At 45.7% G+C, this 24,871-nt stretch overlaps 2 protein-coding genes across 6 annotated transcripts in view; one reads left to right on the top strand and one right to left on the bottom strand.

Annotated features, from left to right (window-relative positions):
• Positions 1-981: 981 nt before the first annotated feature.
• PRKAA2 (protein kinase AMP-activated catalytic subunit alpha 2) lies at positions 982-21,963 on the top strand. 4 transcript variants are annotated; one of them, XM_076340133.1, is made up of 10 exons: positions 982-1,122; positions 7,517-7,658; positions 9,727-9,820; positions 11,217-11,361; positions 12,218-12,305; positions 14,875-15,099; positions 16,480-16,984; positions 17,715-17,805; positions 19,156-19,282; positions 19,525-19,590. In XM_076340133.1, the coding sequence occupies exons 1-9, from the start codon at positions 1,029-1,031 to the stop codon at positions 19,242-19,244; spliced, it is 1,473 nt and encodes a 490-aa protein (XP_076196248.1). In that variant the 5' UTR covers positions 982-1,028; the 3' UTR covers positions 19,245-19,282; positions 19,525-19,590. The 4 variants fall into 4 exon arrangements, with proteins under 4 accessions (XP_076196248.1, XP_076196250.1, XP_076196247.1 ...); XM_076340135.1 differs by lacking the exon at positions 17,715-17,805 and having other exon boundaries at positions 982-1,097; positions 19,525-21,963; XM_076340132.1 differs by lacking the exon at positions 17,715-17,805 and having other exon boundaries at positions 19,525-21,963.
• Positions 21,892-24,871, bottom strand: part of FYB2 (FYN binding protein 2) — a 29,279-nt gene continuing 26,299 nt past the window's right edge. For both annotated transcript variants that reach the window (XR_012995501.1, XR_012995500.1), the window contains exon 23: positions 21,892-23,134. The gene's annotated coding sequence lies outside the window, so the exon portion shown is untranslated. The remainder of the gene's footprint in view (positions 23,135-24,871) is intronic.

Below are 24,871 nucleotides of genomic sequence, written 5' to 3'. Positions count from 1 at the left end.
CACCCTTCTCTTCTCCATGACACTTCCTTTCTCCCCCTTCAGCCCACTACCCAACCACTCCACAACTCTCCACCCCTTCCTCCCTACTCCCCCACCTGCCCATGTTATTTCATTCCCACCAATCCCTTCTACCCACCCCTTGTCTCCCAGTCCAAGCTACAGCTGGGCCTTGCAGAGTGCGTGTGGGGCCATGTTTCCCACTCCACAGCACATCCCTCTTGTGGAGACATGCTCTGCAGACCTAATGCAACTTCCCTGGCTGGTGCTGCCCCAAGCAAAGTGTCACCAAAAGGAGGAATCAACCCAAGGAAGGTGCACCATAAGAAGGGTGCACCCCAAGGACAGTGTAACCCTCAGGTGGGTGTCACTCCAAGGAGGGCCTCACTTGCAGGCAGCTGCTTTCCACAGAGGGTACCACTCCAAGCAGGTGCACCCCAAAGAGAGTGTCACTCTTAGGCAGCTGCACCGTGCAAGCAAGTGTCACTCCAAGGAGGGTGCCACCAGCTGACAGGTGCACCCTCTGACAGATGCCATTCCAAGCTAGGTACACCATAAGGAGGGTGCACCTAAAGGAGGGTGCACCCCAAGGAGAGTGTCCCCATCAAGTGGGTGCACCCCAAGGAGGGTGTACCCTAAGGGTGGCGTCGCTCCAATGACAGTGTCACTCCCAGGCAGGTGCACGGCAGGGAGGACGGTGTCACCCAAGGAGGGTGTCACTCCCAGGCAGGTGCGCGGCAGGGAGGACGGTGTCACCCAAGGAGGGTGTCACTCCCAGGCAGGTGCACCCCAAGCCGGGCGCACCCCAAGGAAGTCTCCCACACACACAAACACCACCCTCCCCACCTGGCATCCGCGGCGGGCGCGCCCCTCCCCGCCCCCGCGGCCGCGCAAGCCGCCTCCCGCGCACCCAGCCCGGCCGGCGCCCCGCCGCACACGCCCCGCCGCTGCTGCCGCCGCCGCTCCCGCCCGCCGAGCCGCGCCGAGCCGGGCCGGCCCTGTGCATTGTGGTCTGTCGGCGGGGGGCGAACATGGCCGAGAAGCAGAAGCACGACGGGCGGGTGAAGATCGGCCACTACGTGCTGGGAGACACGCTGGGGGTCGGCACCTTCGGCAAAGTCAAGAGCTGAGTACCGCGGCCGCGGGGAGGGGGCCGGGCTCGCCGGGCTGCGCCCCCAGCCGCCTCCCCCCCACCCTCCTCCCCGCTAACGCGGGCCTCCGCGCCGGGCATCGCCTCCCTTCGGCGGCTCCCCCCGCCGCGGCGCGGCCGCGCGGCATCCCCGGGGGGCGGCGGGGTCCGGCGGGGCGCCGCGGGGGGCGGGCGGCGCTCGGCTGGCGGAGCCCGGCGCCTCGCCGGTGGGCACGGGGTGGGAGGCGCCCCCTTCTCGGGGTGTGAGTGTGGGGGAAGGGATGAGGGGGGGTCGCGGGCAGCTGGTGGGAGATGCAGACCTCGCCTTTCGGTAGCAGGGCGGCGTGCTGCCGTTGCCTGCTGCAGCCCCCGGCGCCGGTGCTCCGAGCAGGACCCACCAAAACTTTCCTCCCGAACTAGGAGGAAGATGATGGGAAGGTTGGACAGCAAACCAGGCATCCTTCACCTCTGTGCCGAGGCCGTGGTCCCTGTTGCCCCTTCCTTTCCAAAGGGATGGCAGGTGCTTCGTAGCGTGAGGAACCGGGAGCAAAAGGGATTTCTTCTGCTGCCCCTCTGTACATCACCCTGGGGAGCAGAGCAGCCTTCCTGGCAGCCTGGGAAGCGGCTCCCGCGGAGCTGAGACCTGCAGCAGGCAGGAATGGAGGGGTCGGGTCAGGCTTGGGCTATACACAGGGATTCCTTTGTCATTCATGCCAGAGTAGTCAACTCGCATTTTCAAGGCACCGGCTTTGCTTTACCTGACTCTAAGATTTCCAAATATTTCTATTTCTTTTTCCTGTGAATTCTGCCATTACATGCAAATTTTATTTTTGAATCATGATATTAAAAAAAAAAACAAACCAAAAACAAACCACAACAAAATTTATTGTCTAAGCAAAATGGATAGCTGTGATTCCTGGTTGGACATGTGTTTAGCTCCAGCCAGCGGAGCAGCCACCCCACTCGGTGTCCCCCTGCCCCGCCGGGAGGTTACCCACAGTGCTGTGGCTGGTCGAAGGGGTGATGTGCCTGCGCTCAGCGACTGGAGTTTTAAAATAAACCAAAATTGACAGCAGGGGAAAGAAACCACCGCGACCACTGGAGCTAAATCCACCTGTGACCATTAATCAGGCCCCTAAAAATATATTGCTGTGTTTAATCCCAAACCACAAATTTACTGACTAAAGAATTATCGGAGTAAATACTTCTAACAGTAAGGACCATTTAAATCACTCACATATACCAGCAGACCTCAAAAAGTGCTCCAAAGGCAATTTTTTTCTTGTGGACCAAATTAAGCCTGCCAACAATAGCCTTTTTTCCTTAACTACCTTTCAGGAGTGGCTACCACAAACACCCCCCCCCACCCCACGTATGACCTGACTTTGGTAAAAACTGACAGTTTCCAAAGAAACATTTAAAATAACACAAAAGAGATTTCCTAGCTCAAAATCCTTTATGGGTAAGTAGTACCCTTTATATATTTTTTTCATTAATATTTTGCCTACAACTGACAGGTGAAATTTGGACTTGAGATTTGAAGCTGAGATGAAGAAACTAGATCTCCTGTTTAGACAGAATTACAGTATTTTAATCAAATGAGCTTTAGAAAAGCCTGTATTCACCCTATTTAGCAAGAAACATGAGAGAAGTGAAGAGATTTTGGCCTGATTAGTTCATATGTTGTATATAGTAACTGCTTTTTCACTAAGAAGGCTGGTGCCATCAGTGACATTTCTTGTTGCTGATGTGTTTTCTTCAAACTCTGCCTTGTACAAGACTTTGTAAGAGGTGCTTTTTCCTGCCTTACTCCTCAAAGAAATCATAAATTACAAACTTTAAGGATAACAATTATTAAGGAAATAAAAAGATGGCAATGGAAGGGAAGGATTTAGTGATGATGGGGTACTAACTGGAGCTTGGATTTGTGGCTGGAGGTGAGTAGTCACTTTGAGCCATCAGAAACCAGAGATATGACAGAAAAAGTCCCTGCTGCCCTGTTGGGATATTCGTTCCGTCTCAGCACTGCCTGGGTCATCGGTGAACTGATCCACCTAAAAACTAGCTAAACACTGCAGGAGATGGTTAGTTTTAAGCCCATTCAGTTCCTTGATCTTGTTTATAGAAAGACCATGCAAGACATGGAGGGGAGCAAATAGGTTGGCAGATGAGAGCGGGATTTTGGTGATAATACTGAAATTCCAGCTGGAAATGGTGATTAAAATGCAGCATTTTTTTACAAGAGAGGAAGGTGGCAGGAGTTAACCTGGTGGATGTGAATGTAGTGGATGGATAGGAGGTCTCATGCCAAGGGTCAACATTATTACACAGGATTTTGCCAAATGCAGGGAGAGCTGGTGATAGTTATTTTCCCTGTCCTCCAGGCCAAAGATAAGATAAATTTGCAGAAAATAGAACTGTGGAAATGATCCTGGATTTTGAGTTTAGTGAAGCAATGAAGGAAGGAGGTGGCATCTCCTCCGCTGGTGGTTGGTAAGAACAGATTAGACAAATTGCTGCTGTGTTTGTCCTGGGCATATCCCACCCTGCGGGTCCCCGAAGATCTCTCCCCGCGACCACAGCCCTCGCACAATGAGGTTCATGGTGGTTGCAGCTTGGAGAGCTTAAGTCAAAATTCTGCAGAGTAACACAAATATTTTTCCATGTGGTGCCACACATGATGTCCCTGGTGGCCACTTGGTGGTTTCTTACCCAATGCTTGTTGGCCACCAAGGTGATCAATTTGTGGTCCCTCAAGGACCGTCAGTGCTTGGGTTATGTTTATGTTGGTTATGATGGCAGCTCCATGGGCTTGAGTCGGGGTCAGATCCCATTTTCCCAGGCACTGTACCATTGCCACTGAAGGACAAACCTTGTGTTGGAGGGAAGATGATAAACTAAAAGAGACTGAACAGATGAAGGAAAGGGAAAGAAAGGATGATATAACATATAAGCAAGTGGCACTGGGGCAGAATTAATACAGTGCTGCTGAATATATGCTTTGGATGGATTTCATTTTTAACTTTGGGCTAAGGTAAGGGCCGGCACAGCTGATAGGAAAGGATTTTTCTCATCCCTCCCTAAACTTTTACATTCCCCTGAAGCATTTGCAAAAATGTTAACTGCTTGTGCTACCTGAGCTGCATCAAACATGCACCCAGAGGTAGGCTTCGTTGGTACCTGCTGTAAAAAAACCATGCTGTAAAAAAACATGCTGTCAAGGGATTTTAATGATTATCTCAGCTTACGGTAGGATAAACACTATTCCTCCTCATTTTTTCTCTTATAAAAATAACTAAATTAGAAGAGTCCTCTTTCAGAAACTAATTCTATTATATCTCTTCCCTTCTTTCCTTAATAGCATCTGATGCTGAAGCGTTCTCATGCCCAGGCAGTCACACGTGGAAGCAGATGGGGTAGCAGCTAAGGACACTCACACCGTGTCCCGTTTGGTGCCATTTTGTGGAGTTTAGGGTCAGCGTTACCACCTGACCCTTATGGCTGGGGGTTTTTTTTGTGGCACAGTGTGCAGTGCTGCTTGTCGTCTCAGTGTTGAATCCATCTCCCCTGCTCACCCCAACAGAGCCCTGGTTGCTGGTTTTAAGCTGCGGTGGAGCTTACCTGAGCACTTGTCACTGAAAGACAAGACATACGCTCAAATCACCTTTCTAATACTGCCACTCATCCCTCCCTCCTCCCCCTGGGCTTTTAATCCAGGAGGTAGTGAGAGGGAAGGAGAAGGCTTCCTCACCACCACCCGAGACCACCATTGCCCATCCCTGGGGCGAGGAGAGGACAAACCCATTAGAGACGAGCTGCACGAGCATCCCCTTCCATGCCTGTGGGAGGCATGGGACCTGCCACTGCTCCTCATCCTGGGGCTGGATCATACCACCAACGTGCTCCAGCACATGGGGTCAGAGACAGCGACTCCGTGAGTAGAGGGAAGGTTGTCCTTACTGCCCCGTGTTAAAATTCCTGCATCTACAGGCTGCAGCTGGAGAGACCTGAAAGGCTTGAAAGGCTCCCACCACATAGCAAATTATATTCTCTGTCTCTCAAGGCGTTCGAGTAGGCTTAACAAGCCACTGGGGACTGAAACAGTAATATCTCTGTATCTAATGCTTACTGTAAGCAAAAGATGGATTACAAAATAGACTGTTTATTTTTAATTATTAATGTGTTTGAGCTAGCAAACCTTCGCAGATTTACACATTGTTTGTCATGGATGGAAAGGAGATGAACTATTTGGCAATGGTATTAAAACCAATAATTATTCATTCTGGGCATGGCTATTTTTTTTTTCCCAATGTATAATAAAAATTTTTCAAAGCATATACGGGGGTAAGGCCAGAAAGGGTTTGTCTTGAAACAAAGGATGGCAGAAATCAGGATTTTCTTCCTAGTTCGGTGATAAACCACTTTGCTTTGCTGTTCCTCAGTTTCCCAACTAATGGCTTAGTGCATTATAATTCTTTAATGGAGCTGAATGAATCAAGGGCAGCTTTTAAAGTACAGCTTCTCGTGCTCCCAGGAAAGAGAGAGCGGAGGTAGCGCAGTGCTATAGTTGACCAAATCAAATGCTGCTGGTAAAAGACTTGATCTCAAAGACGTCTGCTGAAGTTGTGTCACACCACTCTGTCACTCCTTCCTCAGCCTCCTCAGTGTAACATATGCCATGCATATACCATGACAACCTTGGCAAAGAGAGATCAGTGCCCTTTATAAGACAATTGGCACAACTTGGGGAGAATTTCTTGCAGTGACCGAACAGGCTGTACCCCAGCCCCCTCGCAAGGCCCAGTAAAGCTTGACCATGCTTTTGCACCCCTTGCACGCGTGCTGCTTTGCAGTCTTGCTCCAGCAACGCCTCCCCAGCACGGGGCAGGCCCAACGCTGCCCTGCTGTCCTCTCCCCAGGGATGCACCAGGGAAAACGCCTCCTCGGACTATTTACGGCACTCTCCTTGCACTGCAGAAGAGGAATTATCTGCCTCCTCCAGCCCTCAGCTAATCCCTAAATTGCATCTATACTGCAAAGCTTAGTTTATTTACATTTCATCTAGTAGTTTTAAGTATTGCGAGGAATAAAACACACATGCAAAGTGGTGCTTTAATTTTCAAGGGCAGTAAAGTGTTTTATTTTTAGGATGCTCTTATTGAGGAAAGAATCTCTGGCAGGTCTTATCTGGTGGCTAATAATAGTCACCTCACGTGCCCCAAGCAGTGCCGGCGCTGCCTCCCTGCCCTTCTCATGCCATCTGCTTATGCCGTTTGCTTCTGATCAGCTCATTAAAGCCTCCAAAATTACAGAGTCTAATAATGTAATAACAAGTTTTGCACATAATTATTAACTCCTTGCGCTCTATGTTATTACTGAAAGGGTAATGTTCATAATTAGAAAGCACAAATATTTACTGTAAGCACGTTTTCTGTGCATTCTTTAGAAAACCATCCATATGTCACCATTTTTAATATCACATTAGAAAATACTGAGAAGGGGTAGCTCATGGCCAGAGAACCCTTTTAGATATAAACATCCAATTGACAGTTTTCAAGCAGTTTCTGCTGTTAACGTCAATATAAATCTTGCTTCCTGGGAGCTTTTTATTTTTTGTATAGTCTTTTTATTGATGACAAATGGATCAAATGCTGAATTCATTTCACATTATTGTTAAGTTAGTGCAATTCCCCCAGTGACAGTGGTGCTACTCCCAGTTTGTGGTTACTGTTTGTCCCTGTACACAGGAGATAAACATCATCATCTTAATGCACCAAGTGCATATTATAAAAACCCATATTGAAATTTGTATCTTTTCTAAAACCAGATTTGTTCTTGCAGTACAGCAGTGTTCCTGCAGCTTGTCATCAAACCAAGAAGCACGCTTGAGAAAGTATAAATAGAAATTAGTTTTTGTAATGCAAATCCCACAGTCCTATTTTGGGCAGGGATAATCCCTATATAATTTTTTTAAAAGAAGTGTGATGGTCTAGTTTTAAGACTGGGTTTATTAGGGATTTAATCAACCAGTGTGTTCCAGTGGAGATTCTCCTCTGCCATTTAAATATATCTGTTTCTGATTGATCTAGCTTTTACATGCTGTAAATCCTTGCAAATTAGCTTTGGGTATGACCTCCTCCAGTAACTCACTCTGTTTTATTTACTTGAGTGTTTTTTGCAGATAAGTCCCCTCTCTTCTGTCTTCCATGACTCCACTGGGAAAACAATAAAGTGAAGAGACAAAAAACAAGTTTAAAATGTTTCAACCCCTCATCTTTTGTTTTTTTCCCTTCAAGAGTTGCTTTTTGCTTGTAAATCACAGTGTCCTAAATTGTTTATATGAATCTTGCTACACTGTTTAGTGACTTTGCAATGCTCTCTTTCTAATAGTTGGTGAACACCAGCTGACGGGGCACAAAGTAGCAGTAAAAATACTCAACAGACAGAAAATACGCAGCCTGGATGTGGTTGGGAAGATCAAGCGAGAAATTCAAAACCTTAAACTCTTCCGGCACCCTCATATTATCAAACTGTAAGTACCGTTTCTGCCACGTGTTCAGTTGGTTCCTCCATCTGCAAAGACTTCACATACACAGTTGGAAGGGTTTCAGGGGATGGCTTAGAGTAGTAGAAAATGTTAGGTGCGTGGTCAAGTTTTTGCACATTAGAGCCAAACGCTGCTTTTTGAGAGTCTCCCACTAACTTACATGGGACACAGTTAACACTTTGTGAAATGATGGAAGATGTTTCTTCCACTGGGAGTCTGGGTTATCGTAACAGCCAACAGACCGATGTCCCTGCATCAAGTTTTGCTCAGCTAAACCTGTCCAAGCCGTCCTCTCTTCCATGCAGAGGCCATTATAAGGGTGTGGAGAGAGGGTCTGGGCTTTCCTGACCATTCATTGGGATGCTATTAGGAGTTTTTGTGATGACCCTTTTTGGCTTGATATCTCCGGACTTGAAGCTGCTGAGAATTGTGCCTGAGGAATTGCAGCACGGTCAGGCTCGTAGAGTGAAGCCTTGGCCTGAAGTCAATAGGATTTACGTTTTAATGGCCTGATTATCCAGAGCTTAAAGGAACATTTTTTTTTTAATTTATTATTCAGACATAAGTTTTCACAGTTGCCACTCTGATGAACCTGAATTTAAGTTGTAAATCAGCACCTGCACTCCAGCCTCTGGGATTCCTTCTCAATCCCCAGTTTGTGCAGCCAGCCCACATTAATGAGGCACTCGATAAAATCTTTGGCATTTCTATAAAAGAAAGCTGTTGAATGGTAACTGCAAGGATAAGTTGACATTTAGGTCAGCCTTAAAACTGGCATGAGATATAGCAAATACCTGGGACTTAGAGGCAAGGGAAAACAAATTCTCTCTACAGCTAAATAACTAACCATGCAGCAACTGTTGACTTTAGAGCAACTTCACAGTTCCATGGATTTATTGGAGTACAAATTGGTATTATTTCACGAAAAAGCCAGCAAGAGTCCTCAGCTGTGCATCCAGCATCCTGCAAGTTAAGTCCTGTTCACACATTTGTCAAACTATTAAAGCCTAAAAATTAAACCCAATTTAACAATATCAGTGTTCTATGGTACATACTGCAATCATGAAATACAATGATAAAGAAAAGAGGTGAGGAGACGACCATGGTACGTAAAGCTCCTCTTTCATAGCTTTTTACATATATATAAAAGAAATAGTGGGGCAATTAACAATAATTTAGATGTCTGGGTCCAAAGCACTTCAGAAAAATTAAGTTGATCCTATTGATTTTTATGGGGCTATCACCTGTTCACTTGCTGATCTCTGAAAATTGTTTGAAATCTGTTTGTTTCAAATTACAACCCACAGAAATTCAGCTGTAAAAAAAAAAAGCAAACAACAATGTATCTGAAATAAAACAGAGGGGGGTCTCAGCTGGTGCTCCTATGAATTCCTGTAGCTGCATTGACCTCAGCTGATCACTGGCAGTTTGTACCAGCTGGGACAGTGAAATGCATTTGCAGCACTCAGGGATTGTTTTGAATGAAAGTGGAGAATAAATTTGTGAGTCAAGGGTGATACTGTCCCCCCCCCTCCATTCTAGAATATAGAGGGATTTAATATTTGAAAAATAGCGGTGATCTTTTGGGGTGCTCATCTTTGTTTCTATACCTTTCCAAAAGAAGCTCCCTCTAGTGTCTAGAGTTCTTCTTTATTTCCTTTATCCTTGACGTGAGGGAAACCAAATATATCCCCTCCCTGCCCCCAGCTAACAAAGCCTTCATTTCTAAAGCTGTTGTTGCAGATCTTAGCCAAAATGGGAATCTGAAAGTCAGGACAGTCCTAAATGTGATGGGATTGTCTGGCAGAGATTTCAGAGGATTATTTAAAAGCTGGAAGAAAAACCGTAGGTCTGTTAAAGAGATCCTTTCATAGACAAGTGAAAGATTATTCTTGAAATAAGAGATAGCTTTTCAGAAGTGGAAAGCAATTATAAATGCAAGATCCAAACAAATGCTTATTTTAAGGGTTGACATGAAACTAATAATCTGTTTAAAAGCCTTTCCCTCTTCTTCTTAATTATTTTTTTTCGAAATCCGTTTGTGTTTTTGAAGGTACCAGGTCATCAGCACGCCAACGGACTTCTTTATGGTCATGGAATACGTATCTGGCGGTGAATTGTTTGATTACATCTGTAAGCACGGACGTGTAAGTGCCAGTACCGTGTCAGCCCAAACACTTGTGTGGGAAGAGGATGGTGTTTAGAAGCAAAACGACTGCTAAAGGGAATGTGGTTAAGGTTAAGGCCCAAAATAGAAGTTGCTTCACAGCAATCCCATCTGGAGTGTCTCGTACCCGGCTCGCACAAAAGTTGCATGCAATTTTTTGCAATGTTCTCTGATGTATTTCAATACGCAAACCAAAATATCCAAGGTAACATGTTGCTTAGTGCAAATATTTGGAAAACTAGCATATTTTTATAATTTTTAGCTATGGGTTGCCTGTCAAAACCCCCACAGTTCAGCAGCAGATTTACGTGTGTGCGGGGCACTGGAGGGGAAGAGCACTCAGTGTGCTCTCCGTCCGGGTCATTCGTCTCCCCCTTGGCTGCACGTCAGGTTTTTTGAAGACTTTTTAAGGATGTGGCTTATCTGAACAACATTTTCAAATGCCAGTAATCCTGCTGGGTATAAATCACCTGAGGCGTAGGTTGAGCCCGTGAAATGTGATACTATGGTTACAAAGAAAATCACTAGTGTCTGCCCCGTGGACATCCTTGTAGGCAGGGAGCAATCGCAGGGCAAGGGGATAAAAATAGGCTGAAGTGGACATCCAGAATAAGGCTTTCAGGTGAAGGATCAGCCCATCATACTTTTCCTCTCTGTACTACAAAAATCAATACATTTACAATAAATTGGTTTAGATTAATGCACTGGTCGATGGAGCTGACTCCATTTACTTTTCTACATACAGTTCTGATTTCCAGCACATTTTACCCATCTGGGTCTTTTCAGTGACTAATTTGGATCCTTTCTGAACTTTTGCATTCAGAAACTAAATTTTTCATGAAGAGATTCTTTAGGAAGTCATCAGTAAAAATAATCAGTCTCTTCATCATTTTAAATATAATTTCTCTAATATAGCTCCTACAACTTTATAGCTAATATAGCTATACCGCTAATTAAAGTCATCGCAATATTCCACCTTTAGCTTTTTTTTCCAAAGCCATCTGTCCATGAGGAATTGCTCCCTGCAGCATCCTCTGCGGTGTTTTGTCCAGCCTCAACCTGCATGTGCTGTATAGCAGAACTCATCCCGTTGGGACAGCAGGCCATTGCCTCATAGGTGCCACCAATAAGTTCTTCTTGATAGCTCAGCTAAATTTAGGTTTCTGATTTCATCTCTGGGCTATATCATTTGCAAACACTAGCATATTATAAAATGCAAGGGGAGAAAAGTGCTTTATTTGCTGCTTTTGGTCACAAGCACGCTGTGATTTTCTCTCTGCACCCTGGAACATTTTGGCTCCTTGCTAAGTCAAACCTTCCCTCGCCAGCTCTGCATGCAGACCAACCTTCAGGACTATTTCCCCTTGCGTCCATAGGTTGAAGAGGCAGAAGCTCGACGCCTTTTCCAGCAGATTCTCTCCGCGGTGGATTACTGCCACAGACACATGGTTGTCCACCGAGACCTGAAACCAGAGAACGTGCTGTTGGATGCACACATGAATGCAAAGATAGCCGATTTTGGTATGTGACCCCAGCAGCATTCCAGAAATGCAGCCAGCTCCGAGGTGCTTGCTAGAGCGTGTCTGTGTAGCACGCCTTACAAAACCCAGAGCCTGTTTTCCTAACCACTAGCAGTTGCTTTACCTGAAAAGCCCACAGTTATAAACACTGGCCTTTTTGCAAAAGCAGGGATTACTTATTGTAGGCTGCTTCTGTACTGGCATTAAGAATGGAGCAGCGAAGTAATTTGCAAATCTTCACTATGTTTTAGTATAATCACCTAATATAAAGATTTAGCTAATTTATGTTTAAGACAGACTCGGTGCAGTTAATTCCAGGGTGAGCTGGCTGCGTGTGTTTATTTTCATGCATGTTCTCCGTACGTTTGGCCATGTGCTCTTGGCCTCACTTCATTTTACAAACGAGCAGTAACAGGAGTCTTTCAGTGGCATTACCGATTGAAATCCATTGAAATAGCTGGGCTACCAGCTCGGTCCCGGTGAGTCCTTTCTAGCAGTGATAAATCCTTTTGAAGATTTACTAATTTCACAGCCCCACACAATTCCCATATAAAGTAAGTGCTCTGAGATGAATTATGTCTCTTTTCCTCTGTGCTCTGTGCTTTGCAACTTAGAGAAGCAAAATAAGCCTGGAGTGAATATTCCTTGGTTGGATGTGAAAATAACAATAATAACAATAATAATAATTATTATTTTTTGCAAATCAGCTCAAAGGAGTCTATCTAAATTATGTCAACAGTTCCCCTGCAAATTGCTGCCTCCACTTGCTATACCTGTCCTCTTCTGTGCGACACGGAGTCCTCTATGGCTGGACCTTCACATTAAACATCAATATGTAGTAAACATCTTGTTTTTAGGCTTGTCCAACATGATGTCAGATGGCGAATTTCTACGCACCAGCTGTGGTTCCCCAAATTATGCAGCCCCCGAAGTCATCTCTGGAAGGTAGGACGTTCCACTTCTAATCAGAGCCAATGTGAGCACATGGGTTTTAAATTTGTTCTTGGGATTGGAAACAGCTTTGCACATCTAGTAAAAGCAGCTGAATCCTTCCAGCCTGTATTTTATGTTTGGGTGAATCTATTGGCAAAAATCTGAAAGTTTTCTTGGTTATTACATTTCTCAGTAGCTGTAATAGCAAACCATGTTTTGCTAAAGATGTTTACTTTGGAGGAATTATTAATAGCAGATGTTGACTGTTTATATTGCTAATTAAAGAGGGTGGAAATCACTCTTTGGATGCAAATACTGAGGTTTCAGATAGAAAGGCTTTCCAGGCCACGCCCTTCTCTCCTGCCCACCTATAATATAAAACACAGCATTAATGAGGAAAACCATTCACTACAGAAGAATCGGGAAGATCTTTAATCACTTCCCTACACTGTTGAACTCTAGTATTGAAAATACTTGTCTTCTGGTTCCTTAAGCTAGGGGTTTTGTTCGTGACAGTAGGTTCAACCATCATAACTTTGTTTTGAATTGATGAATTGAATTGACAGACCTCCAGTGTGGTTGCATCTCTCAGCGTGCAACATCTGTACAACACATGGCATGTCGAACGCACTCTGCAAGGTTGAATTGGACTTTAGCGTGTTGATACAGAAGTGTTAGCTCCTATGTTTTACTGTCAGGAACCTAAGTTACATAGAATGTACTTATTTCCCTAACTCTCTCTATAATAGCATAGCAAGGATTGCAAATACAAATTTTCAAGTTCTCAGTCCTCTGTATGGTCCTTCAAACTGCCCATCTCATTATCTGCCCCATATTTTTGAATCGCCCTTTGCATGAGCATTAGTTTTCCTAATCCAGCGTATTTTTGCCTGTAACTGTAGCTTTTAAATACAACGTTTTGTTCAAAGTGTGTTTACTGTGGTTATGATTATTTTATCCCTGTTTACACCAGTGCAAGTGTTGGCAGAGTATCCTAGGAATTAGACCAGCATCCAAAAACCCTGTTGTGACTACAGCTCTACGTGCGAAAACAAGTAAATCCTCATTGTCAAGAGGGGGACAAAACCAGAAACTCTACCGTGATTCCAAAAAAATATTATTTCCATGCCCTTTTCGGTAAAGGCCAGCAGCACATTATTTTCAGTTCGTATAGGAGACAGGGCGCATGGCAGATTAACAAGAAGGATTTAGTCCCTGTATGCAGAGCCTGATCGTTCCAAGGATACAGGCAATACAGCTTATTAACGACAAAAGTAAGAAAGAAAAACAAAACCAAACCTACACATTGCACTTTTTCACTGGCTACTGCTGCAGCCCTCCCGCATCGGTACTGCTTACAGTATCAGTGATCCTTGATTTTTATACCCCTGAATTATATGTCAAGCTGCCCTCTTCTCAAAGCTATAACATCGTATGAGAGCTGCATTTGTGGGGGAGAGGCATGATCTGCTGTTCCTGCAGCAGGATGAATGCCTTGCCGGTGAGTGTGCAGGGCAGGGGTGAGCTGGTTCCCGGCTCCTGCTGCCTTTGCTGGGTAGAGCACAAAAGCAGGAAAGCGTGACACCTCAGGCTTCAGAGACATAAAAGTGCATCTCATTTGGGCTTAAAAGTCCAATCAGCTGTTCAAGCAATGTGGTTATCAGCAAAAGAATCAGGCTTCCTATCTGTCGGAATCGGGCATGGCGGCAGGACCAAGGGGGCATCTAGTTAATTGTCTCCATTTCCAAAATGACTTTGCTGCTGTCCCTGGCCTCAGCAGGGAAAGTCTCACCCTTGGACAAGCAGAGCTGGTGTTTTGGTGATGTTCAGAGAATGACTGCATGCATGACCAGTGCTTTTAGTACACTGGTGTGTCTGCGGCAGTGCTTTTCAGGAGGAGCAAGTGCAGGATGATGAGGTTTCATGAAGAGAGTTCTGTATTTCCATTTCAACCTTTGTATTTTGGTAGGATTTTACAGCCCAAGGGTAGGCACTGCCTCCCAAAATCTCTGAGAAAGCATCGGTTGTAGCAAAAAGAGATAAACAAATCGAGCAAGCAAGCAAGCAGCAGCAAAATTCATATATTTGAGGTGTCCCAACTTGGTGATGCCAGGAAGCACATTAGCAGCTTGTCAGAAGCGGGAGCGCTTGCATACCAGCACACAAACTTCACCTGAAAATAAACACTCAGAGATACAGTATCTGCTGCTGTTTAATCTGCCTCGCTGAATGAACAGAAATTGCTGGCTGAGCCCTTGGGACAAAGGAGCAAACAGCCTGGCAGAACTCTTGGAAATGTGGGGTTTGGCTTTTTGGAGGGTCTGGCAGAGGCGGGGATGTACACAGCCGTCCAGAGGAGTGTGGGCAGCCAGTGCCAGCTCTGCCATATCATTTCCCCTCGCCCCTGAGTGATTTTGGCTTAGGCAGGTTTGGTTGGGGGCATCCACGTGAGCAGCCCTGGGGTGGGCTGCAGCTCTGGCCCCAGTGGACCTGGCAGTGGGTCCCCAGTGGGACCTGCACCCTAACTAAGGAGAGGAGGATGGGGGGATGACACCTTTTTCCTGCCCTTGCCTTCGTGCAGGCTGTACGCAGGCCCAGAGGTGGACATCTGGAGCTGCGGCGTTATCCTCTATGCCCTTCTCTGCGGCACTCTGCCTTTCGATGATGAGCACGTCCCCACCCTCTTCAAGAAGATCCGGGGAGGTGTGTTTTACATCCCTGAATACCTCAACCGGTCCGTTGCCACTCTCCTCATGCACATGCTGCAGGTTGACCCCCTCAAGCGAGCAACCATCAAGGACATCAGGTCAGCCCAGGTGGGATGGGGTGGGCTGGCTGTGTTCAGAGGGCTCCGGCACACCAGTGGCAGAGGATGGTGGCTGTCCTGGGGGTCACCCGCTGGCAGGTGGGCAGGGTGGTTTACCGGAGTAGTCAGCTAACCCAGCTGTTTTTTGTCCTAAGTGATTCAAGGAGCACTCCTGCACCCTTGTGTGCTGATGGAGAGGTGGGTGCTGCTGGCTGGCAGTGGGTGATGATGAACAGGGTGATGATTTTACTTATATTACGTATATATACAAAAAATGCCATTTTACTGCATTATAAAATAGCCTCAAAAATCTCTTAATAGTGCTTAGCAAAACCAGCTATATCATGCAATAATCCAAAGTACTTAATATCCACCAGCCATTTTTCATTCTTTCAAGACCACCTCCCTCTGGGTACCAGTTCAGAATAAGAGGGTAATCATTGTACTTAGTGTCTATCCAATAAAAAAGGAGGAGAAACACAAGAATTACTAACTTAATCCTTAAATATTGGATATAGTTTAAAATGTGAGCAAATGGTTCATCTTTAAATGCAGCGTAGTTTTCTTGTCTAGTCAATGAGCGCGGTGCCCATGAACCTTTTATCTGCATGCATCACTGAGGAAATTCAAGGTAAAGGGAATAATTGGGCTCTTAAGCAGATATTTGTGCCTTCAGAGATCATTAAAAGTTCATGGCTGGTAGTAGGACTTCAAAATTCTCACAATCTGAGTCATTTTAGAAAAGTTTTGTAAAACTGGAGCCCGACACGCATATTATGAAATTTATAGTAATCATTACATCTAGCTGGTGTGCTAAGCATATATGTAAATAAATGTTACTGGGACTTTCAGGAGTTCTCAGGTTTTTAATGCATTTGCGATGGATGGCCTTAATTTTACCCTTCAAGTAAAACCAAGTAAAAGGCCTTTTTTATTTCTTAAGTCCTTAAGACTAGAGGATTTAATTACATGTTAGAGCAGCAGCACATGTGGCAAGCTTACAGCTGATACGTAGAACCTATAGACAAGCCTCTCTGTGGCATTTGCCAGTTAATTATCATTGACTTCATTGTAAATCAGTGGGAATCAGGTACCTGGATAGCTTTGATGCTCTGTATCTCTCTCAGACCCATAGTAATCAAAAAACATGAGGATCTCGTAAGTGCTGAGGTCTTACGTCAAAGTCAAGTGAGCAAGCAGCCATGCTTGCAAAGTGTCATTGCTGTTGCAGTACTGGGGGGACCGTGCAGGGCTGTGTTGAGCTCCCCAGTCTGCAGCTGAGGATTAGTCTTAGCTAGACCAAGCGAGGGACTGGTGACAATGGTTGCCCCAGCTTGCCTTGCACAGAGCTCATGGTGGCTCCTCTCTGCCTTTCCCCAGGGAGCATGAGTGGTTTAAGGAGGAGCTGCCCAGTTACCTGTTCCCAGAGGACCCTTCCTATGACGCCACCGTCATCGATGATGATGCCGTTCGCGAAGTTTGTGAAAAGTTTGAATGCATGGAGTCGGAGGTGATGAACAGCCTGTACAGCGGTGACCCTCAGGACCAGCTGGCGGTGGCTTACCACCTTGTCATCGACAACCGGAGGATCATGAACCAAGCCAGCGAGTTCTACCTTGCCTCCAGCCCCCCCACCGGCTCCTTCATGGATGACAGTGCCATGCACATCCCTCCCGGGGTGAAGCCGCACCCCGAGCGGATGCCACCGTTGATAGCGGACAGCCCCAAAGCGCGATGTCCTTTGGATGCCCTCAACACCACGAAGCCAAAACCCCTGACTGTGAAAAAGGCCAAGTGGCACTTGGGAATCCGCAGCCAGAGCAAACCCTATGACATTATGGCCGAGGTGTACCGTGCTATGAAACAGCTGGACTTCGAGTGGAAGGTAGGGAGTGCTGGTGCTTCGTGGTGGTTTTCAAGGGTCTTTTTCTCATGAGCTGAATTGCTCAGGGAGATTAATAAGTATGGTTACAGCCTCACCGGTTTCCAAATAAATGCCCACACCTTGCGATCATCCCTGTTATTTCTCATTAATACAAACACGCTGAATTAAGATGCTAGCTGTGGTTCAATATCTGTGGTGTTTATTTATGGCATGAAATAAGAGTTTTCTTTCTGAATGCTCTAAGCCTCTGACTGGAAAGATGATTCTGCCTCGTTTAACTGCGAGGATGAAAGGAGCCGGTCATATTTCTAATTTTAGTGGCTAATTCCTTGCGAGGTCATCGCGAGTGCTCCTGAGCAAAGTAACTCTCATTATTTCTGCTTGGGTCCTGGCAGTCGTGTGTGCTGAAATGGCACGATATGCATCTTCTTAAAAGATGCACAGATGAGGGGCAGGGGGCCGTTGCGGGCAGGAGTTTGTACCATTGATGTGGTGGCATTTTCCTCGATGGAGATGGAGCGGTGCTTGTGGACCAGGTGTGCTTTCAGACACTTACTGCTTCCCTGGTTTAGGGCTCAGCTTCTTGAAGCTTGATTTAAACCCAGATGACATTTTAGTTGATGGTATTCACTTCAGATACTTCCTTCAGCGCTACACAGCATTTAGTCACAATCTTTTTCAAAGTCCGATTAATAAATCCCTAAGTTAGCCCTTAATATTTTCTGTTGAGCCTGATTCCCTAAATCTCGGTGCAGTCGCTGACGTGAGCTCTCCTGACTCATGGCCTTTCGCAGCAGCCTCGTGCGAGCATCGAGAGCAAGGTAAGGAGAATTTCAGCCCAGATCTTCATCACCAGAGGAGATACCCTCCTCACTCCAGGTCCCAAGGGTTGTACAGTGTGAACATCACTGTGCGACTTCTTCAAAGCCTCCTATCCTCCTTATTTTTGATAATATTGCGTATTTAAAGCCAAGTAGCGCCCAGAAACCTGATTTCACTGCACCAGCCAGGAGGTTGACCGTCTCCAGATGCATATGCCTACACCAGCCAGACATTTGTTAGCTGCATGGTTTTAAAGAGAGCGAACAAATCTGATGTATTTCTGGTACAGCTTCACAAACCAAGTCAGCCCAACGTCTTCATGTAGGCAGTGGAGCTTATTTTGTGCGAGGAGGTTTCACAATAGTCTTTCCCACCCTAAGAATAACTTCAGATGTGACTCTTCATCAAAATAGCTTTCCCATCCATGCAATTGCTTCGTAAATATAGCACAGAGAAAAGATCTCATTGCAAATGAGATGCAGCAGATTGTGGGGTGGGAAGCAGCAAGAGAAAATACACAGCTCAAGGCTGATTCATGAACACTGAATTTAGCTGCGCCAATGGAAGAAGTTACTCTCCCCAGCTGCCCAGCCTGCCCTGGTTTCACGGGCATGGTCCTCGTCTGCGGGTCCACGAGTGGACCTTTTGGCTCCTATGGCCATTGCTGCTGGTGAGGGAGGAGCAAACATCAGTTTGGTGCCTGGCAGATGGGTCACGGCAGCTTCGTCTGCCAGCAGCTGGTGAATCGGAGCCCTAAGAAGCATTTTTAAAGATAGGAGGAAATAGGATATGAAGCCTATTTCCAGATGATCCAGAGAGTTATGGCCACTCCAGCTACTGATGCTGAGACCCCACTTGCTCCACTTGCTGGCATCACAGTCCCAGAGCCCCTAGACCCCCGGTCTGACTGCAGTTGCTGACCCCAAATTCACTCATACCAGTCTCACCAGTTGCTGGCATCTCATCTTTACAGCACTCAGGTGCATGGGGTAGTCAGATTACACGGAAAAATAGTTAAGAAAAGATTTAATAAGAAGATAGGACAGACTGGTGGTCAGGAGCAGTGCTCAGACAAGCACACTGACCAGCCTTGGTTTTCACAAAACTGTCCCCTTTCCATCTATTCCCCACTTTGTTCCTCCCCAACCCTTTTCCTTAACAAGTTTTGTATAGTCCCACTAATGCAAACTAAAATGAAGCCGTTTTTGCTTAATTTTATAGGCATTGTTCTTTCTAGAAACTGTGTTTTTCTCAGAAGATGTCTTGCTAGTATTTAGAAAAAAATAAGGAAAGAAATGTTCGTCTTGCTACCTTGAATCTTACTCCTGAAAGCAAGTTTCCCGTTGCAGGTGGTGAACTCCTACCATCTCAGAGTGCGCCGCAAGAACCCGGTAACAGGCAATTACGTGAAGATGAGCCTGCAGCTCTACCAGGTTGATAACCGCAGCTATCTCTTGGACTTCAAAAGCATTGATGGTAAGCGGGAAATGGTGCAGCACAAGATGTAAAACACATAAAACGACAAGTTTGGAAGTTTAAAAAAAATTTAAAAATCATTCTTTGCATTTCAAAATGCTTATGCAGCTGTTTCAAGTCAGCAAAAGCCCTTTTGATCCATTTGTCTCCACTACTGTTACTAGTTCCGTACCAAACATGCATTGCAGATGCCAAACTAATGCCACTTTTTCTTTTTTCTTTTTTTTTTTTTAATATTCAAGATGATGTGATGGAACAGAGGTCTGGCTCGTCCACGCCGCAGCGCTCCTGCTCTGCCGCCGGCTTGCATCGGCCGAGGCTGAGCATCGATGCTGCCGCGGCCACCGAGTGCCAGTCGCTGATGGGCTCTCTGAGCGGCTCCTTCGTCGGCAGCATCCCCTCGGTGACGCCGCGCCTGGGGAGCCACACCATGGACTTCTTCGAGATGTGCGCTAGCCTGATCATGGCCCTGGCTCGCTGACGGGCGGCACTGAGGCACTGGTCCCTCCACAGACGGTATTGCACTGTGAGGATCTGGTCCGACTTGTCTGTTCCTTGTTTCTTCTGCTTCGTTCCTCCTCCTCCTCCTCCACCCCTCACCGCTCCATAGCCTGCGACACAGAGGCAATTCCAGACCCAAAACATACTCCCCTCTAACAAGGCACTGAGGAAATTAAGAATAACTGTATTTCACTCGTTATACCGTGGTGAAATGTATCCAATACCCTTTTTTTCCTAGTGAACTGAATGGGAAATGTTGGCATGGCTGTAAGGTAGCAAATGTATCGCTGAGTTTCTGGAAAACACCTCCCCCCTGGTTCATCCTGAGTTAACAGAGCCATGGCCAAGCTTTCTGTGATGTAGGTAGTGCGCAGTGAGGTTGATGTTGTATCCCCTTTGCTGTGCAGAGCAGGGGCAGGATGGGCTGAGGTAGGTCAGAGGGGTCAACCAGGAGCTACACGAAATGGAGCGGAGGGGTAATGAAGTAGCTCTGTGGCGTTCACACCCGGGTCCCGGCAGGGCTGCCGGCCTCTGGTAACACTTTCCTCCTAAAACTAGCAGTTGCTTAGATGCTTCTGCACTAGTGCAATATGCCATCCCTCCCCTCTGTTTTTTTTCACCTGCTAAAGATGGGGAGGGAAGGTGGGATGTGCAAAGGTCCTGTTGCAAATGTGCCGTGGGAAAGCCTCCACATGTCAAGTCTTTGCAGAGCAGTGTCCCATAAGATGCTTTATTTTGTCCTCCTGAGAGCTCTGGACGGCACTGACCTGCTCACCACATTCAAAGATGAAGGCTGCTTGCCTTTTTTGCAGCCCTTAATTGTCACCCCCCTCCAACCCGCTCACCCTCCCCTGCCTCACCACCAGCTCCAGGGGCCGAATCCCAAGCAGGATTTGGATGAGCCACCGACGGAGGGCAGGATGCCGATGAGCCACCCAAAAACCCAGTGCTTCGCCCACACTTCACCCAAGGGCGGGGAACATCACTGCCGGGTGAGAGCCAGCAGCATCGCGTGGCTCTGAAGCATTTACCTCTCACCTTTCCTATAGGAAACCTTTGCCTGTTGTCAGCACCCTAAAATCGCTGCCAAATCTGCCTTCCCTGCCTTGCCCACTCGCAGCTTCGCGCCACCAGAGACTCACTTTTCATGCCGAAGGGCTCTCCCGTCCTGCTGCTGCTCACCGGACTGTGACCTTCACCACTCCGCTGATAAGGCAGGGATATCTGAATTCAGAGTTGTACTGTTTCTTTACTACGGGCTATCTGAAGGATAGGATTTTATTTTTTAAAACAAACTACGGGAATTTTTAAGGTTAAATTCTTGTTATTCAAGGGCAAACTCTAATGCGTGTGTGATTTCTTTGTTTAAAAGAATTATTATTTTTTATTACATAGGCTTAATCTAATGGGCAGCGTTGGCATCTGCTTGGCTTTGCTCCGGTATTTAATCTATTTACTTGATTGTGAAGGAACGTAATAGTCTAATCAGTCAAGGAACAAATACTTTATGAAAACTGCCAAAAAAATCCTGGGTGTTTTTTTTTTCCTTGGGTTTTTTTTGTTTTGTTTTAAGAAACAAAGCGAAGGAGAACTTGAGCAACGTTGCTGGTCCCAGTTATGCGGTCATTCAACTTTAAAAAAAATTTAATCCATCTTTTTGATAGCTTCTTATGACCCATCGAGGTTTTTTGCTAGGTTTTTTTGTACAGTTGCACTTTAATTTACACTTTCTGCAAGTTTCTATGAGAAGCAAGGGAGAGAATGACACATTAAGCCTTTTGTACTAATCATTTTAGGTAACGAAGACAAATACGGGATATTTTTGCCATCTACTGGCATGTAAGTGGACATTTTCAGCTTGAAGTCCCTTTGTTTCAAAACACAAAATTGCCTTACTTTTGTTACAGATTTCGCTTGGATTCTCACTAACGTGACTGTATAGCTCCGATTTTTCCAGAAGCCGCACAAAGTAGAAAGCTTCAAAAAAAAATCAGTTTTGCTGTTAAGTTCTTGTACGCTAAATCCAACACAGCAGTGGTTGGATTATAAATCCGGCAGCAGAACAATTTTGTTTTTAAAAGAAACACTGGAAATATTTGTAGTACTCCTAGGTTTTGTAATGAGCTTTTTATTATATTATCATTATTAAATAAATACTCTGGGGTGGAGGATGGCTTTGGTACTGTGCCTGGTGGCTATTGGATGATGTGCGTCTCCAGTGCTGTGCTCTGAGCGGGTCATACCTGGCGAGGATGGAGAATCCAGACTCCTGCGTGCAAAAAAACCCCACCCCAGAGCCAAAGTTGGGCGGCACCCAGCTCTTTAGCAGCTTTCGGATCAGTGCTGAGACATGAGCAAACGCTGAGCAAACAGCCCTAAATGGTTTTGGGTGCTGGAGGTAAGCCCCTTTGGAAAGGAGCAGGAGAGGGCGGCTGAGCGGCCGTAGGGACAGACATTAATTTCCATCCAAGAAACAGTTAGGAGCGTCCATACCCCTGCTGTGAAATGTATTTGAAATGTAAAAGGCTGTTTAAATCATCACTCAGAACTGAGCATCTTGCCAAGTCGCTTGTCCTGGAAACACCTGTAGCCCAGTTGATAATGAGCTGGTGCATTAGATTAATCTGCGGTTCAGAAGTATGTAGATGTACAGATGTCTTGCCTTAAAATGACACTTGTCCTCTGGGATTTCCTACCCAGCAGAACTAGTAGTATTAAACGGCAGCAAATGCCCTTGGGAGGAAATATTTGCTTCCTGGAGGCGGGTGGGATTTCTAGGTGGTAGGATAAGCTCTTGTGGCACTTGGCATCTTCTCAGACCCATGCAAACATTAACTCGTATGGATCTGCAAAACCAGTCTTGCCTAGAAGGCAATAAGAGTGGCTCGGTTTTCCATATGGAGAGAAACGACGAGATGAAGCAACTTTCCTGCTCAATGTCAGCAGAGGCAGTGGAGCGAGTAGGACTGATGGAAGTACCTCCTCGATGAACACGTCGGATTAAAGTGTCCATTGCAGCCTTACCCAAATCCGTGCTGCATTTTGAGATATTCTGAGAAGTTTCACTTCTCTTTTTAATTTATGTTACCTTCAAATAGGCTGTTTTCTGGTTCCCAGCTGCAAAGAAGCTGCTGACCTCTGGTTACATTTTCCAGAGGAAAAATTTAACTTTTAAACTGTTACACTGTGGTCAGTTTTTCTGAGTTATGCTGGTACATGCAGGAGCATCAGGAAAAGCAGGGTAGACGTATTTGAACTACAGAAACTTGAATTACTCCAAGTGCAATTCTTCAAAAGCCACTGGACCGCTGTGCTTTGCAAGCCACAAACTCACCCAAACTTCGCTTCAGCCTGAGTGGGAGAGAGACAATATGCAAAGGATCGAGTTCAGTTAGGCTCCAGCATTAACCTCCAGCTCCTGGATGAGTTAATTCAGATATAGCTTGTACTATACTAGCTGGCAAATATATATATATATGTATATATTATATATGCATACATATATACATATAAAAAAAAATATGTAGGTAGCATCCCTGTCATTGGCCTCTCAGTTTTATTTGCCCAGCAGGGTAGGTGTGTGTCCTGGACACCTGCCATCGCACACACTAATCCCGGCATGCGAGAGGACCCAGAGAAAAGGGATGATATTTTTACACCCTCTTCTAGGTAAAGCCCAGGAGTAGCTTAGCTAACCCCATTGGACCCAGCACGGCCTCGTCTGGGACAGGGAGGAGAGGTGGCATCAGGAGCCACAAGCATCCTGCCCTCCCACCCTCCCTGGCCGAAGCCCTGGTGCCAACGGGGTTTGGGGCAGTTTTATTTTCAGGAGTCAGGGCTGAGCAGGTGAAGGCAGCGGGATTTTTTTTCTCTTGATGGGTCAGAAATGCACCTTCAGCATGTGTGTCCAATTTAGCATTTCATAAGGTGTGGAAGCACAGGGGTGTGGGCAGTGTTGTAAAAAATGAAGCAACCAGTTAGTATCTGTTGTATATACATTTTTTGCGTGTGATTATAATGCCATTTGTATTGGAATAGATGAAGTTCAAACAAAATAACCATTTTGTCTACTCCTTTTCATTTTACTGCTCTTTATCGTCAGTCATCTTGTGTGCACCCATATAGAAGGAAGAGAGACCTATACGCAGGACATGAAATTGTGCCTTCGACATACATTAGGACTGCTGGAAGTCACAGCTTTATTTCACGAGGTGCACAAATCCCCCAGTTTATGCAGAATCCCACCGGTGAGACATGCAGGCCATGTTTCTAAATACTTGAAGTACCGTTTGTTGTGCAATTATTTGGCTTCACCCTTTTATTAGCTGAGAGGAGAGGGGGGAGAATAATCGCACATCCATCCCTTCGGATGAGCCAAACAAATCCCTGCTTCAGCTCCTGCAGTATTTTACTGGAAAGTTTTAGGATCTGTTTTTGTTTCAAGTATATGATGTACCTACTAGAGTCCCCTTTCTTAAGGTCTTACTTTGGTATGGGCTTTCCATTTAGTGCTTTCCTTTGGCTCCCTTAGCCCTTCCCTTATATATTCCTTTTCGTCATTCACTTATAAAAAAGCAACAGCTTCCTGTAATTCTGAATTTCCAGTCTGCCTCTTGGACATGAAGTTAATGATTTATTCAGAGGTACCTCACTCCCATGCCTGAGAGATTAACTGGTTTTCAGAATTCCCACATTACACCTATTGACCGAACACTGAGTTTTGCAGAGAGCAAACCTGGTATTACGTGTATGTGATGCACGTATATTTCTTTGCTCGTTTTGATCATCAAAGTTAGGAGAACTGGACGGTAAATCAGAGCTCTAGCTGCAAAGCACGAGTACACTTTTGGTGTTACAAAAAGTCTGTTTTCAACAAAAGCCTTGAAATTCCTGCTGAAGCTGCCTTAATTTTAAAATCAAAGTTTATTTGTAAGACTTCTCTCGTATGTTTTTTTTCAAGTTTTGAAATAGTTTATTTATCCTCATCTCACGAAGCTGTGAAGTAGATACTGTAGACATGGTAATATTTATTCTTGTTGCGGAAAGCATGTTCATGTGTTCTGTATCATGTTATATTCACGTGTTTTG

The sequence above is a fragment of the Aptenodytes patagonicus genome, chromosome 5, assembly GCF_965638725.1.
Source record: "Aptenodytes patagonicus chromosome 5, bAptPat1.pri.cur, whole genome shotgun sequence".
Lineage (NCBI taxonomy): Eukaryota > Metazoa > Chordata > Aves > Sphenisciformes > Spheniscidae > Aptenodytes > Aptenodytes patagonicus.
The sequence above is the reverse complement of the archived record's forward strand: the minus strand, read 5'-3'. Positions and strand labels throughout refer to the sequence as shown.

What these genes read in the sequence shown, in the direction of transcription:
- PRKAA2 (XM_076340132.1), top strand. Translation starts at nt 1,029, where the DNA reads ATGGCCGAGAAGCAGAAGCACGACGGGCGGGTGAAGATCGGCCACTAC. An exon ending in TGCAAAGATAGCCGATTTTG is followed by an intron (nt 11,362 to 12,217) that starts GTATGTGACCCC and finishes TCTTGTTTTTAG; the next exon opens with GCTTGTCCAACATGATGTCA. An exon ending in CCCGAAGTCATCTCTGGAAG is followed by an intron (nt 12,306 to 14,874) that starts GTAGGACGTTCC and finishes GCCTTCGTGCAG; the next exon opens with GCTGTACGCAGGCCCAGAGG.